General features: G+C 33.1%; 1 protein-coding gene across 2 annotated transcripts; it reads right to left on the bottom strand.

The window, feature by feature from the left end:
* Nucleotides 1-10,690: 10,690 nt before the first annotated feature.
* On the bottom strand, nucleotides 10,691-13,221 carry LOC120071611 (uncharacterized protein At1g10890-like). Of its 2 annotated transcripts, none has more exons than XM_039023973.1 (2): nucleotides 12,844-13,221; nucleotides 10,691-11,349 (listed from the first exon to the last, which is right to left on the bottom strand). In XM_039023973.1, the coding sequence occupies exons 1-2, from the start codon at nucleotides 13,158-13,160 to the stop codon at nucleotides 10,887-10,889; spliced, it is 780 nt and encodes a 259-aa protein (XP_038879901.1). In that variant the 5' UTR covers nucleotides 13,161-13,221; the 3' UTR covers nucleotides 10,691-10,886. The 2 variants fall into 2 exon arrangements, with proteins under 2 accessions (XP_038879901.1, XP_038879892.1); XM_039023964.1 differs by having other exon boundaries at nucleotides 12,820-13,221.
* Between the last annotated feature and the right edge of the window lie 3,754 nt (nucleotides 13,222-16,975).

The following is a 16,975-nucleotide window of genomic DNA, read 5'->3' on the forward strand; positions in this document are numbered from 1 at the left end:
CAGTTCGATGGAAAATCACCTACATCTGGAGGGTTGTGTGCTGGATGGAACGAAACTTCACTATATAAAGAGTTTAGCAATTACAATGACAATACTTATCTAATAGACTCCCTCTTCAGACTCATATATAACTTCCTCTTCGGTTTCAACTTAGGTTTCCTCTAAGTTTGAGCTCTCTTCACTTCTACAAAAATGCTTTTTCAAGCTTTGTAGATATGCCCTCCATATAACATGCTTAGGCTCTTCTAAGAGTGAGATCTCCTCACATTCACCATAATTAGACTTCCCCTTAATATGAATTTTCATAATTTTCAACGTACTTAGGCTCCTCCTAAATACACTATCAAATTAAACTCCTCCCGAGTTCTACAATGGCTGCTGAACCAAATTCTTAATGACAAATACAAAGATTTTCAATAATAATACAGGGAGGTTAAGGCTTAGACAAATCCTAAGCTCAAAATTCTGAACACACACTTTTCTATTAAGGCAACTAACCTTAAAATTGAATAAGAGGACAATATAAATAAGGCTAGTTTTAAGAATATTCTTTAGGAGTGAATAAATATTCTTTGTAGGAAAATAATGAAGACAAACATGAAAATCTGCAAATCACGCAGACAGATATGGAAAAGATATTCTGTAGAATCTGCTGCCAGACATTTAACAATGTATATGATAGTCTTTGCCATGTTGTACAACATGTTGCTCGACTTTTGTTTGTAATAAAATCAACCAACCACACTATAGTCTTGTGATAATATCAGCTAGTCATATTGCAGTAACAAACAAGAAGTTTAACTATTTAATAAAACTTTTTTTTCTTTAAATTGATTGATTTTTTTAAAACAAAATAAATCAAACAGGGAAAAATTTTCTCTAGAGAACCAGATCCTTGTTAATTCCCTGTGGGAAATCCTCGCCCGATTCCCGTGAGGAATCTTGGAGCAATGATGAATGAAATGGGAAGCGGGGATAGGGGATGGGGATGCCATCCCTGTCCTTGTCCCGTGGACATCTCTAAACAATAATATTATACACTTCTAGAAAATTTAAAAGTCTAATTTTGGAGGAGAAAAGTTATATTTACTTTTTTTTTCTCAATCTTTCTCTAGATTTACATTCTAACCATAAAATACCCACACAAACACATTTCGTATCTTATATATTGTTGATGATGCGCGATTGATCTTGGATAAAGTGAGTGGCATAAGTGGTGTAAGTTTGAGATCAATTCTGATTGCAGTTATCTTGGTACCTATCATTAGATTTTACATAGGCATAGTGACCAATCACACAAAATAGCTTTTTAAGTGTGTTTTAATAAGTTTTTATCAAAAGTATTTAAATAAAAATGAGGTTTTTAAAAAATATTTTTTTCTCATGTCTATAAAAAAACGAGAAATTGCTAAGTTCAATAGTATCATGTTCAAATTGGGAAAAATGTTTACAGATAGAAAAATTACCAAACTAATTACAAAAATAGAAAAAAAAACACTGATAGATACTGATAAACTTCTATCAACCTCTATCAATGATAGATTGTTATTAGTTTTTGTCACTAATTGTATCATGATAGACTTTCATCAGTTTTTATCACTGATAGACACTAATAGACTTCTATCAGCCTATATCAATGATCAACTTTTAGAAACTTCAACTTTTGTGAGTTTCTATCACTGATAGACAGTGTCTATCAGTGATAGAAGTTGATTCAAGTCTTTAATTGATAGATACTGATAGACTTTCAAAAACAAAGAAACTACCAACAACTAGCAAAAACAAAATGATTATTTGTTGATAGGCAATTGATAGTAGTCTATCACTGATAGATAATAAAAGAAAACTACAAAGAGCTATTTGGGGCGCTGAGTTGAGATGGGTATGGGTGGAAACGGTTGAGTTTGATGGTCAAACCGAACCGAACCAAATTTTTTAAAATGTGAAATCGAACTGAACCGCATATATGCATTTTTAAAAAATTCATGTTATTTTTTTTTAATTAAAAACGGTTCGGTTCAGTTCGATTTTAAATTCAATTTTGTTCTTTAAATTGAAAGCGGTTCGGTTTTAAATTGGGTTTTACTCTTTTTTTAAAATATATATAAATAAATATAAATATTAGTTAAAAACGGTTAGGTTCGGTTTCAAATTTGGGTTTGGCATTTAAAAAAAAACATGTTATATATATTTTTTAATTAAAAACGATTCGGTTCAGTTCGGTTTTTTTCTTTAAATTAAAAGCGGTTCGGTTTTAAATTCGGTTGTACTCTTTTTCTTAAATATATATATATATATATATATATAATAAATATATATATTAGTTAAAAACGGTTCGATTCGATTTCAAATTCGATTTTCAAAAGTGAAACTGAACTGAACCGAATTAATTCGATTTCAAAATTTCTTCAAACCGGATCAAACCGCATTTTTTGGTTTCACTGAGTTTTTGGTTCAGTTTGGTTCGGTTTTTAGAAACGGTTCGGTTTTTGCGATTTGAATGATCACCCCTAGAGATAGGATATCTGGAGTTCATATGTTTGTAGAGTTCATATATATATGATGTTCAAATGTTTGTGTTTGGGTGTAGAGTTATTTGGTCTGAGTTCATATATCTATGTTTTGGGAGTTGAGTTCATATGTCTGAGGTATCTGATGTAGTTTTCTAAACTTTCAATAATATGCTTTTATGACTAATAGTTTTTTTTTTAAAAAAAACTTTTTTATTTAATAATTCTACCCATCTTTGTTTCAATAAAATTTGGATTGCAATTTTTTTTTCTTTTAATTTTTAAAACTTTTCTTTCTTTCTTTCTTGGGTAATGAGCAACAGTTAACCATTTACATTTATTGCTTTCATGGTTAAATAAAATTAGAAACCAAAGAGAAATCAAAACTTTTGATTCCTAATTTTTCTCCATGAATTTCATTATCATATTCTTCCTTTTCTTCTTCTTTCTGCTCTATATTTTTACTCTGTTATGAATTTTATTTAATTAAATCTGCTCCACCAACTTAGCAGCCAATGGAATGTCACCACATTTCTTCAACAATTTCACTTTTAGTTGCTCTTAATTTGGAGGATCATCAGACAATGAAGGTCTATTATTTAGTAATTCTTGCTGGAAAATGTTCTATGAAAAAAATTTTCATTTTATAGTTCATTTTCATTTTATAGTTTTTTTGTTATATATTACTACTTTTCAACTACATACATACTTTTCGTCTAAATATTCTTAACATTTATTTGATATGTGAATTCAATTATATAAAAATATATATTTTTTAACAAATTTTCACATATAGATATTGCACTTAATGTAGACAAAATGTTATATTATCACATCCCAGCAACATACTTTAATAGTCATCAGTCTTATAATAGTCGGAAGCGGTTGTCAAGGTTGATTATGGAAGATGATTTTCGCTGGAGTTTGTAGCCGAAGGTAGTTGTCAGAACCTGAAGTTGGTCACATGAAGTTTTTCATCAGAGGTGGTTTTCGAAGCGTGGAGTTGGTCGAGCGAAGGTGGTCTTCAAAGTTGATCATCGAAGATGATTTTTGCTAGAGTTTGTAGTCGGAGGTAGCTGTTGAAGCCCGTAGTTAGTTGCATGAAGGTAGTATCAGAGTTGGTCGTCGGATTTTTTTGTTGGAGGTGGTTGTCGAAGCCCTAAGTTGGCCGTCGGTGTTGCTCGCTCAAAGGTGGTCATCGAAGGTGATTTTCGTCGGAGTTCGTAGTCGGAGGTGGTTGTCGTAGCCTATGAAGGTGGTTTTCGGAGTTGGTCATCGAAGTTTTTTGTCAAAGTCTGAAATTGGTTGTCGGAGTTGATAGCGCGAAGGTCGTCGTCAGAGTTGAGTCACCGAAGGTGGTTGTCCGAACTCGAAATTGGTTTTCGGAGTTGGTTGCGAAAAGGTTTTTAGAGTCCAGAGTTGGTCGATGGAATTTATCATCAGAAGAGGTTATCAAAGCTCAGAGTTGGTCCTAAAGTTTTCATCGAAAATGGTTATCGGAGATCGAATTTTGTCGTCGGAGTTGTCATCGGAGGTGGTTTTTGGAGCCCAGAGTTAGTCTCTAGAGTTGTGATCGGAGGTGATTGTTGAAGTCCGAAGTTAGCTCTCGGAGTGTGACAGTGGTTGATGGGTGGAACAATTGAAAACATTAAGAATGGAGAGTTAGCGTGAGTTGGTAAAATATACCAACTCAACTCCATTAACCCTTAAAGTTGGTGGACCAAACAATAAGTTGATATATTATACCAACTCAACTCAACTCATATTGGTGAGCCAAACAAAGATAGCCAGTGATAGGCAACTATCAATATCTACTCTGTGATAGATATGATAGTGTTCTATCACTTGATCTATCATTTGGCCTTCCATTATCTATGGCTATCATTCTAATTACTATTTTGAAATTAACAACAAAAATACCAAAAATTACTATTACTTGGTTTATAATTTGGCCTTTCATTGTCTATCATTGCCATTCTAATTAACATTTTTGAACTAGCAAAAAAATTATATAAATAGAAAAGAAGAAAAAAAAAAGATTTATAGTTGAAGAAGAAGAAGGAAAAGAGAAAGAACGAGAAGTTTGAAGATGAGAAGTAAGAAATAATTAAATTTTGCTATTTGTGGATATATTTTTCTTTACTTTTCTACTTTTAAAAATCCCTCTTCAAATTGGTATCTCACAGTTAATTCATAACACTAAGGCGTGGTTCATGAGTGGATTTATAAAAAAAATATATCAGGCATAGAAATACACAGGTCATGATAACTAAAGCATGAGGGCAAAAGTCATTGATTGTGACCGGTCCTAATGCTTGTTGGACACAAATTTTAAGATCCATATGTTCTTCAATAATCATTTGATAATGTTGGAAACGGCAGGGTCCTCTGAACGACGAACTGTAAACCGTCAAGGCATGACGATCAAGCGAAGAGCAAAACCTGCAAAACAGAAACTTGTTATAGGATGAGTCGCAGAGCTTGCTCTCTTTAAGACGTTTCGCGACTCTGCCCAAGTGTGCAAGTAGGTCTGAAAATAATCACATTGTCCCCAGGATAAAACAACCAAATGAAAACCGATCGGAAATGCACCGTTACCGATCATAACATACACCCTTTCTAAACTCACTGCTCAGAAAGCTAAGATGGGGGAGGAGAGGAAATTGAAGTGGGAATTTAGAAAATGAATTATGTATCTTACAAATTGCTGAAAGTCTCGACTTTTATAGGCCTTCAACATCGAAACAGACCATTTAAAATTAATCAACCAACCATTTTAAAAATTAATCAACGGACCGTTTTAAAAATTAATCAACAGACTGTTTTAAAATTAATCAATGGACCGTTTTAAAAATAGTCAATGGACCATTTTAAATATAATCAATGGACCGTTTTAAATATAATTTTGCACCCAACAATCCCCACTTGGAAATTTAAACAAAAAAAGAAGAGAGGAAAGATTTTCATCGAGCAGTTTCAGTCTATACAACACTGTGCATAAGCAAAGGTGTCTTACGACTTGAACCTTTACATAGTGTAGATGATTCAGAATATACTAGAGTAACCCTTGGTTTTGAACTCTATCTCTAACAGCATCTCACACAGAGTTTTATTAGGGTGTAGTACGAAAGCACGTGCTTTTAAGGCCTAGCACGTGAATTCTGGTTTAGTGAATGCTCTATAGAGTTTGCCTATAAACTCCATAGGAAGCGGCCCACACTTCCACATTCACTAAGGTGAATCTATCAAGGGTACTCCTGTAGCTGGGTATCCCACTTGTCATCAAGTATAGATCTCATTAAGAATTGAGTTCAACCTTTCTTACGCTTCAGGATATCATGCTCAGACTTTAAGTCATAAGAATGGAACTCTGTGTTTAGTTTAGCATGATTCATATATATCACTCGTGATCAGTTATTACCCATTGAACCTATTTCTTGGGATCTCCAGTCTATAGGTTGGGTTTTTCTCACTGTGATTCATTTTTCGATAGACATGAGTCTCATCCTTTCTGAGGTTCTGAAAACCTTTTCTCTGGCCAATTCTTTCGTCAAAGGATCTGCTAAATTTTCATCAGTCAGCATGTGATCCACTCTAACTGCACCAGTAGTGAGAAACTCTCTAATGGTACTGTGCTTACGACGTATTTGACGTCTCTTTCCATTGTAGTAACGGTTCTGAACTTTTGCGATTGCTGCAATACTATCACAATGGATCAATATGGCTGGTAACGACTTTTCCCATAAGGGAATCTCTAATAGCAGACTTCTAAGCCAGCTTGCTTCTTCACTAGCTGTCTCTAATGCTATCATTTCTGACTCCATCATAGATTGGGCTAAAATAGTATATTTCTTGGACTTCCAAGAGATAGCTCCGTCAGCTATATTAAAGACATAGACACTTGTAGCCTTTGAATAATCCGATAGAGAGTTCCAATCAGCATCGTTGAACCCTTCCAGGACAGTGAGAAACTTTTGATAATGTAATCCTTGGTTTTTGGGTTTTCTTTAAGTATCTCATGACTCTTTTTATAGCATTCCAATGCTCTTTACTAGGTCTGCTTGTAAACCTATAAAGTAGTCCTACAACATAAGCTATGTCAGGCCTAGTGCAGTCGGTAGTATATCTAAGACTGCCTATGATACTTGCATACTCAGATTGATTAACACTGTCACCAGTGTTCTTGAACAACTTGACACTAGGGTCATAAGGAGTACAAGTTGGTTTACACTTAAAGTAATTATATTTCTTTAGAATCTTTTCTATATAGTGAGATTGATCTAAAGAAATTTCTTTTTTAGACTTATTTACTTTTATGCCTAAGATTACACTAGCTTTTCCTAAGTCTTTCATGTCGAAGTTCACACTCAATATTGATTTTACAACATTTATGACGTGCAAGTTCGACCCAAAGATCAATAAATCATCTACATATAGACATAAATAGTGCAGAGGTTATTATAAAAACTTATGGTAAATGCATTTGTCACTTTCATTGACCTTGAAACCTTTTGATAGGATAAGGTTGTCAAATTTTTCATGCCATTGCTTAGGAGTTTGTTTTAGTCCATAGAGAGATTTGTCTAATTTACACACCTTATTTTCTTGACCATGGACAACAAAACCCTCAGGTTGTTCCATGCAAATCTCTTCTTCAAGTTCACTGTTGAGGAAAGCGATTTTTACATCCATCTGATGTACTACGAGGTTATAAAGGGCAACGAGAGAGAATATGACATGGATAGAGGTAATTCTATTCATAGAGGAGAAGGTGTCAAAGAAATCTATGTTTTCTCTCTGTCGAAATCCCTTCGCTACTAACCTGGCTTTAAATTTGTCAACACTCCCATCAGATCGAAGTTTCCTCCTTAAGATCCATTTGCACCCTATTGCCTTACATCCTGGGGGTAGATCTACTAAGTGAAAAGTTCTATTTGACTGAAGTGAGTCCATCTCATCATTTATGGCTTCTTGCCATAGGTTGTCATCTACTGAGGATAGGGAAACTCTTAGATCTTTAGGGTCTTCTTCTACATTGTAGGTTAGGAAGTCATTTTTGAAATCTTTGGCGGTTCTAGCTCTTTTGCTTCTTCTAGGTTCTAGGTCAGTTTCCTCTCTAGGGTTAGGATTTCTAACTAGGGTTATACCACTTGAACCAGAGTCCCCACTATTCCTTGATTTAAAGGGAAACCTATCTTCAAAGAAGTCGGCATCATTTGACTCAATGATCACTTGGTTCACTATATCATAGAACCTGTAGGCTTTACTATTTAAGGCATAACCTATAAAGATACACTCGTAAGCTCTACTAGCCAACTTTCTCCTTTTTGGGTCAGAAATCCTTACAAAGGCTAGACAACCCCATGTTCTAAAGTAGGATAAGTTTGGTTCTTATTCTTGAGAATTTCGTAAGGTGAAGTTTTATTTTAAGATTTCGGGATTCTATTTAGGACATAACACACGGTAAAAATGATTTCACCCCATCAATAAGACTCAGCTAACGGTAAGAATGAATTCTATTTAGGACATAGCAACTACTAGCTCAGCTAAAGTTCTATTTTTCCTTTCAGCTTTTCCATTCATTTCAGTAGAATAAGGTGCGGTCTTTTCATGTATTATTCTATGTGAGTTAAAGAATTCATTAAAACTTTTCGAGTCGTACTCAGTTCTCCTATCACTACGAAGTATTTTAACTTTTCTATTAAACTGATTCTCTATTTCAGAAACAAAAAGTTTGAGGCATCAAAAGTATCACTCTTGTTTTTCAGCAGGTTTACAAAACTAAAATCAGAGCAATCGTCAATAAAAGTAATGAAATATCTTTTACTGTTCCTAGTCAATATGCCATCGAATTCGCAGACATCAGAATGAATCAAATTTAGAGGCTCAGAATTCCGAAGTACAGATTTATGCGGAGTTTTAGTAATTTTAGCCTGACTACAATACTCGCATTTATCAAAATCATTCGTGGATATCTTAGGTATCATTTCCAGCCTAATCATGTTACTAATTAAATTTTTATTCACATGACAGAGTCTAGCATGCCAAATATTCATAGAACACAACATATACACAGAAGATTTCATTTTATTAAGGTCTAGATTTAATTTAAACATTCCCTCAGTTGCATACCCTTTCCCTACAAATACATTATTTTTGGTAAGGGTATATAGGTCTGCCTCTATAGTTTGAGTAAACCCAACTTTTTTGAGAAGATAGCCCGAAACCAAATTTTTTCGTATCTCCGGAGTGTGCAGAACGTCCTTTAATGTGAGGGTCTTCCCAGAGGTAAACTTCAGTTCCACCTCGCCGGTTCTAACAAATTTCGTGGAGTGGTGATCTCCTAACAAAATATTCTTATCCTTAGTTTTAATATAAGTTTTAAATAGACTAAGGTCGTGACAGACATGGCGCGTCACGCCAGTGTCTATCCACCACCCATCACAACCACCGATAACATTTACTTCTGTGATCATGGCGACTAACGGTTCTTCTGCCAGGTTCTCCTAACCAGCAGGACGACGCTTGTTCCTACAGTTCCTATCCATGTGCCCAGGTTTATTACAATTAAAGTAGAGGAACTGTATCGTTTCTCCTGAAGGGGACTTCTATTTTTTCTGTTGGTTTTGGTTGCTGGAGCCACAGTTCTGACCTTTCCTCTTTATCCCCTTAGGTTTTTGGTCAGGTTTTACCACGGCAGAGGTGGGTTTCCTAGTTACTGCTTTCACCTCCCTCCTCTGGTCCTGTTTCCGGGCTTCCTCCTCGATCCTTAGCCGGGTTATAAGACTCTCCAAGGAGAACTCCTTGGTCTTATGCTTCAAAGTGTTCTTAAAGTCCTTCCACAAGGGGGGCAGTTTATCAATAATAACAACAACTTGGAATTGTTCGTCTAGAGGGATAACTTCAGTAATTATCTCGTGAGCTATCTTTTGGACTTCATGGGATTGGGCATCCACGGATTTATCATCCGTCATTTGGAACTTGAGATAACGGCTAACCGCATATTTCTTCGATCCGACCTCCTTGGTGTCATACTTATTTTGTAGGGCATCCTAGACCTCCTTCGCTGTCTTCCTTTTATTGTAGTAGTCATACAGATCGTCGATCAAACCATTTAAAATGAAATTCCTACATAGAAATTCTTTCTCCTCCCAGTCAGCAGCTTCTTTTATTTGTTGTTCAGTTAGTTCTTCGGCAACTTTCTTGACGGTGAGGAAGAACAACATCTTTTGCTTTCACAGCTTGAAGTTTGCTCCTTCGAACCGGAATAGATGGTTGAGGTCAGATATCTCATTGTTGCTATTTAGGGCCATTAAATATGTGAAAACGTCTTAAAAATTGTTGGAAACGGCAGGGCCCTCAAAACGATGAACTGTAAACCGTCAAGGCACGACGGTCAAGCGAAGAGCAAAACTTGCAAAACAGAAACTCGTTATAAGCTGAGTCGAGGAGCTCACTCTCTTTAAGACGTTTCGTGGCTTTGCCCAAGTGTGCAAGCAAGTCTGAAAATTAACACGTTGTTCCCAGGATAAAACAACCAAATGAAAACCGATCGAAAATGCACCGTTACCGATCGGAACGTACACCCTTTCTAAACTCACTGCTCGGAAAGCTAAGATGGAGGAGGAGAGGAAATTGAAGTGGGAATTTAGAAAATGAATTCTGTGTCTAACGAACTACCGAAGACCTCGCCTTTTATAGGCCTTCAGCGTCCAAACGAATTGTTTTAAAATTAATCAATGGATCGTTTTAAAAATTAATCAACGACCGTTTTAAAAATTAATCAATGGAGCGTTTTAAAAATAATTAATGGACCGTTTTAAATATAATCAATGGACCGTTTTAAATATAAATTTGCACCCAACAGATAAATCTGAAATTCAAAATAATCTATATATCATATAATAATAATTTGACATAGATTTGAAATATGTTATGTTTTGTAACTTTTATCTTATATCCAATGGTCTAAAACTACCAAATGGCATTGTTATGTCATATAATAATAATTTGACCTAGATTTGAAATATGTATTTTTTTAAGGAAATTTTTTTTCATAATGTTTGATTTTAGTTTCTAATATTAAAATGTTTATAATGTTTACATATAACACAATCGAGAATGAATTTAGGGTTTAAGAAGATTATGTTATGGGGTCATAAAAAGCAAATAAATGTTGATGAAATCAATAGAATATCCAAGCTCATATTATTCAAAATACATAAATTAATGGCCAAGCCAACCACACATAAGAAAACTGAAAGCCTCATTTTTCCATCTGTTACATAAAATCGGCCTATAATATATAATTCATTTTATTCTCATAAAAGATAACGATATATCTTCATGTTTTATTCTCCATGGATCTCTTTTTCTCTAGTATTTTGTGTGGTGTTGTTTCTTGTCATCAACAGTCAACCGGTCGCCGGTCGGGTTTAGAGAGAAAGCGAGGTGTAAACCGGGGTCACGGTGAGCCAAAGTTGCATTGAAAAGTAGGGAATTGTTAACACTCTGAAAATTGCTATTCAGAAAAGTGCTTTTTGGCATTGATGAATTAGGTGTTTTTGAAGCTTCATTGTATTGATCATTGGCAAAATTGTCCTTGTTTAATAATTCTCTTGCTGTCTCTTTCTTCTTTATAACATGTCCAGCTCCTTCTCGTTTTGACGACTCAACAATTTCCATTACTGCCCCAACATTATCTCCCTTGATGTTTATTGCATTTGGTTGTTGCACCTTGTGGGACGACACCGTTTTGCTCGATTCGTGATGACGGTCCGACTTCGTCACCTTATCGACTGTCTTCTGAATCGCTGGTTTCTGCTTGGCCTCCGGCGACCTGTGTTAAAAATATGAATAAATGATTAAATATAGTTTTTAATTATTCACCTTAATTTGTGATTGTATCATTAATTCATAAGCTTTCATTTTGAACATTCTCACTCTAAAAAATACACCATTTTAATAAGTTAAACATACTTGTAACACTTTGTAAATATGTCGTTACTAAAACCGATACACTCAAATATAAATCTCGACAATTAAAAATATATTGTGAACACAGTGATCATACGTATAAGTAATACTGGTTTTAGTTATTTGTGTTGTTAGAAACCATTGCATATGCAAAAAAAAAAAAAAAAAAAAAAAACTGTCGAAATAGACATGTTTTCTTGTAGTGCACGAATTTAACGGTGGTTATTAATATTATATCGTATAATTTGAGAACTTTTGTTTTCTTTTGTTTTTTTTCTTTAAGCACATTTTTGATGTAGCTTATAGAGACCAACATGAGAAATCTGATCAAGTTTGGTCTATGCTTAAGTGTGTAGTAGTACGTGTATGGTTTTTATAATAGGCTATATTTTTTAAAATAAAACACCTCACAAATAAGTTTAGACATTATTTAGTAACTATTTTATTTTTTTTTTTTAATTTTTGAAAATAAAATTTATTTTCTCTCAAATTCTCGAGATTATTTTCACCTTATTAAATACAGGTGTTATATTTTTAGTCAAATTCAAAAAATAGAAACAACTTTTTAAAAACAATTTTTAAGGCCTTGTTTAGGAACTATTTCGTTTTGGGTTTTGTGTTTTTGAAAATTAAGCTTATTTTCTCCCATTTCTTACAATGATTTAAATATTTCTTAAATATAATGATTGAATTCTTAACCAAATTCAAAAAACAAAAACAAGTTTTTAAAAGCTATTTTTTTTAGTTTTCAAAATTTGACTCAATTTTTTAAACTATTGGTAAAAAGTAGATGACAAAGAAAGAAATTTGGAGGTAGAAATAGTGTCTATAGACTTCATTTTGAAAAACAAAAAACCTAAAACCAAATGATGTCTAAAAATTTTCAAAATTTGGCTATTTTTTAGAAAATGATAAAAAGTAGATAAAAAGAAAAAATAAGTAGAGGTACCACGAATGTTTATAGGCTGAATTTTCAAAAACTAAAAACGACAAACCAAATAGTTACCAAACGACCAGGTCTTATAAACACTCTTTTTCCACCTGTTTTATTTTGTTTTGTTATTTAACTACGTTTTAATTACAATTTCAAAATCTAATCTATGTCTTCGAAATAATTTATTTAACTAAAAAATAAAGGAAAAATAATTAGATCGAGCTTAAGTTGTACTTTATCTCCATACAACCTCTCATTTATAATTTATTAAAAAAAATAATAATTTAACTATTAAGAAAATAATTAACAAGCTTAAATTTTGAAAAACAGAAAATTAAAGACACAAATCATTTTATAAAAAGGTCAATGCTAGCTTTTGAGTTGTGTTAAGTTAAGAACCTGGGTTGAGTAGTAGGTTTATACTTGGAGTATTCATCTACCGTCTTAGGCGGCGAGCTGATCACACGAGCAGCCGGAGCCCTGTACGGCGGAGAAGGCGGCGGGGAAGTGGCCTTCTTGATGGAGTACGTGGGAGAAGCAGGAAGAGGCTGATCTCTTCTTGGCGAAAGCGGTGGCGGTGACCGAGCCCGGGGTTCCAGCGACGTGTCTCGGGTGGCTGAGCGATACTGGCGGCCATCATACTGAGCCGAATCTTGGCCTGAAGTATTGGCCGCGCTGGGAGCTAGGGGACGGTTGGCAGAAGAAAAACGGTACAAACGACCAAAATTACGACCAGCCATTATGAAAAAATAAAAATATATTATGGGAAAATGAAAAAAGAAAGGATGAATGAGATATATGTGAATGTGATTTTAGTGTTATTTATATTAAGAGCCAAAGAGAAGGTTTAGTAATAAAAAGCAAAAGACGACAATAAAGAGAGAAAAGATTAGAAGAAAAGTATCAGATTCAAAACTCACGTATGCCAAACAAAAGCGAGATAGCAAATTTTGTTAGAGAGCCCAATTTTTTAAATTATTTTAATCGAATCAATTTATTAGAATTTTAATTTAAAGCATATATAACTTTAATATGTGGAATGCTTTTTTAAATATAAAGATTAACGTCATACAAGGGAAGATTAATGGAGTCAAGTTGGTCGTGGTGGCTTATAATATTCATTCATATGAATGATTTCTTTCATCTTTCTTTCTTGTTTTTCTATACTAATTTAAAATAATTTTGTGATGATTTTTATTCTTATTTCTGTCTGATTTTGAGAGAAAAATTAGTTTGAGTTAATTTTATATGAAGTCAAGTGAAAGTAATTAAAAATTGATGTTTATATTGATTCCCTTATGGAATAGTTTATAGGGTTTTGGTTGATTTATTAATAAACTTTAGGATATAATTTTAATTTTAAAAATTTAAGGAATGAAAAATCATAAATAAAATTTTAAAATTTTGTTAGAGGAATGTCTAGTTACTATATTTGATTTTTAATTTTTAATTTTTTATTTAAAAAAATTAAATTTATGAATACTATATCTATCTAATTATTTAGAGTGCGTTCAAAATGAAAGATTTATTTTGAAAAATAAAATAAAATTGATTTGAAAGATGATGCTTTTGTTTTTGTCGGAAAAATGTAAGATTCTTTTTTTATTTGTTTTTATGAAAAAAAAAAAAAGAAATTCCTATGGGAAAAGAATTTGAATATTAGTGAGAAGACTTGTTATTGACTGTGCTTGATGGGAGAGTGAGGTATGAATATATTGAGCAAGCTTCTTCTAAGTTCTACCTCATTCACCACACCACTTTTTTTCTCACTTTATTTGATTTTTCTTTATAGTTTTATTTTGTATTCTAGGATTGAATCTAATCCTCTAGAAGTTACAAATGATTAGATTTAATCTCGTTTCAAATGCATGTTTGAGTGGACTATGTTTCCTCAAATCGGTTTAATCATTATTATTTTAATAATATTTTTGAATGCAATCTTCTTATAATTAAAATTCATTTTGAATTATTAAAATCATGTTTCTAGGTAACTTTGAAGATGACAATTGATTTTAATCTTTTAAAAGTCACTCCAACATATGCTATAAAGTGTAAGAAATAATCTTGAAATTTAGTTGGATATGTATAACCGTAAGAAACTTGTCAAGATTGATTTTTTGTTATTAACATTACTATAAAATCTGCATTACGCTTTTTTTTCAAAAAATCAAGTAATGATTTTTGTTAAGAGAAAATGTCAAATAACATGTTAGAAAGGCGGGGATTTTAAGCGAACTATAACGAGGTTTTAAAAATGTCAAGTTTAATAAAATTTTACTTGACATTATCTAGATATCAAGAATAAATTTGATTCTTTAGCTTTTTAAATTGACATGTTTTAAAAATCAAGAAAAATATTAATTTTCAATTAGAAATATAATATTATATTGTTTAGATTCTCCGGCCCTAATTTTTTTGTGTGGTTCCCTTTCCATTTGTGCCGCTCTCACTTCGATTTCTCGGTCCCAAATTGCAGCCCCGAAATCGTAGACCCCAAATCGTGTCTTTTGCCTTCACAACGAAATCGATTCTCAGCCCTTCAGTCGGAATCGTTCGTTTTTCCGTCCGGACAAACAACTGTTCAAATCTCAGTGGTTTTCACTTCCGGCGGCGACTTCAAGTTGAATATTGTGGTTTCACGTTGTTAGTCTGCGTTTTCAGCCTTGTGATTCCTCCAGTGGTGCGTAAGCCCATGTATTGTTCAATTCTAACCTCTATTCTATTATTTGGGATTGTTAAATTTTAGTGTTAGCTTATTTATGGTTGAGAGTAATGGTCATGTTTTTGGAAATTACTGCTATTTTGTCTGTGATTCTTTTTTTGTGTACTCTGAATATTTCAGCTGTGGAATGATTTGGTGTGCTATTTTTACTTAGGATATGAGCCCACAGGAAAGATTTAAGAGAAAGAGAATGGAAAAAAAAAAATCAAGAGGAAGAAAAGAATAATATATCCTTAAGTCCCCTTTATATATATGTTATTGGTTGGATATCTATCCCTCTTCTTTATGTTTTTTTCTTGGCCACTTTTTATATAGAGTACTCCTTTAACGACGCTTGGATATTTGCTGATACATATGGCTGTGGTAGATACGTTGCTGAGTTGGTACATGGATTTCTATGGTTTATAGCATGCCAATGATGGAACTACGTGATTTTGTCGATAAACCATGATTTTTGTGAATGAATCTTGGATTGCTTATTTTTGCTTATTTATTCATGTGTTGCGATTTTGCTAATATGAAAGTTGATGAAAGATGCTTCTGCTGTATTTTCAGCTATCTACCTTGTCATTTGCTAGTTCTTTTCCTCGATAAACCATGATTTTTGTGTTAGAATTTTAACTTATATTCTATTATTTGAGACTGTTAAATTTAGGAGTCAATGTGACACTTATGCACTTATTAGGAGTTTTCGAGGGTTTTCTCTATAAATATCGATTTCATACTACCTTTTATTTTTATTTTATTATTATTATTTTTTTTATTGTATGACTTATCTAATTTGGAATATTGTAATATTTATTTTAGATCCAAGATTAGCTTATTATAAATATGGATAAATCATGGATGATAAAGAGCAGATTATCTAGAGAGTTTAAGTTGGGTGTGGAAAACTTCATTAGATTTGAATTTTCCAATACAAATAGTACTTCTATATGTTGTCCTTGTTTGAAATGTGAAATTGTCAAAGGCACAATAGCAATGGTATTAGAAATTATTTATATTTTAATGGCATTAATGAAAGTTATAAGATTTGGTTTTGGCAAGGTGAATAACTTCCTAGTTCATCCTTGCATGGAGAATCCTCTAAGTGTAGGTATGAAGAGAATGATATTGGAAATATAAAAGAAATGGTTGAAATTTCTCAAAAGCAATATTCAAAAGATCCAAATGGATTCAAGAAGTTTCTGAATGATGTTGAGAATCCATTATATGAAGGATGCAAAAAAATCACCAAGTTGTCTGTTAGATATAGATGGAGTGACATTAATTTCAGAGAACTACTAAAAGCATTTAAAGATATCTTACCTTCTACTAATGACCTCTCTACATCAATGCATGAAGCGAAGAAAACATTACTAATGACCTCTCTACATCAATGCATGAAGCAAAGAAAACGTTAAGTGTACTAGGAATGGAATATGAAAAGATTTATGCATGTCCTAATGATTTCTGCTTGTATTGAAAGGAATATGTACAATTATGTGCCCCGGATGCGGTGAATCAAGGTGGAAATATGGTAAAGATACAAATAAGAATAGGAAAATCTCTGTCAAAATAATGTGGTATTTTTCACCTATTCCACGCTTTCAACGAATGTTTAAAGGTGTTGAATGTGCTGAAAACTTGACTCTGCATGCTAATGAGAGAGAAATGGATGATAAATTATGTCACCTTGTAGACTCCCTAGCTTGGAAGTTAGTAGACACTATCTAGTTGAACCTTAGTTCTGAACTTAGGAATTTTCGTTTAGCATAGTCAGTAGATGGAATAAATCCACATAGTGATATGAGCTCTAAGTATGGTTGTTAGCTAGTTGTGATGGTCATAGTA

The sequence above is a fragment of the Benincasa hispida genome, chromosome 1 (assembly GCF_009727055.1).
Source record: "Benincasa hispida cultivar B227 chromosome 1, ASM972705v1, whole genome shotgun sequence".
NCBI classification, from domain to species: Eukaryota; Viridiplantae; Streptophyta; class Magnoliopsida; order Cucurbitales; family Cucurbitaceae; genus Benincasa; species Benincasa hispida.

What these genes read in the sequence shown, in the direction of transcription:
- LOC120071611 (XM_039023964.1), bottom strand. Translation starts at nt 13,160, where the DNA reads ATGGCTGGTCGTAATTTTGGTCGTTTGTACCGTTTTTCTTCTGCCAAC. An exon ending in AAACCTACTACTCAACCCAG is followed by an intron (nt 11,350 to 12,819) that starts GTTCTTAACTTA and finishes TTTTTAACACAG; the next exon opens with GTCGCCGGAGGCCAAGCAGA.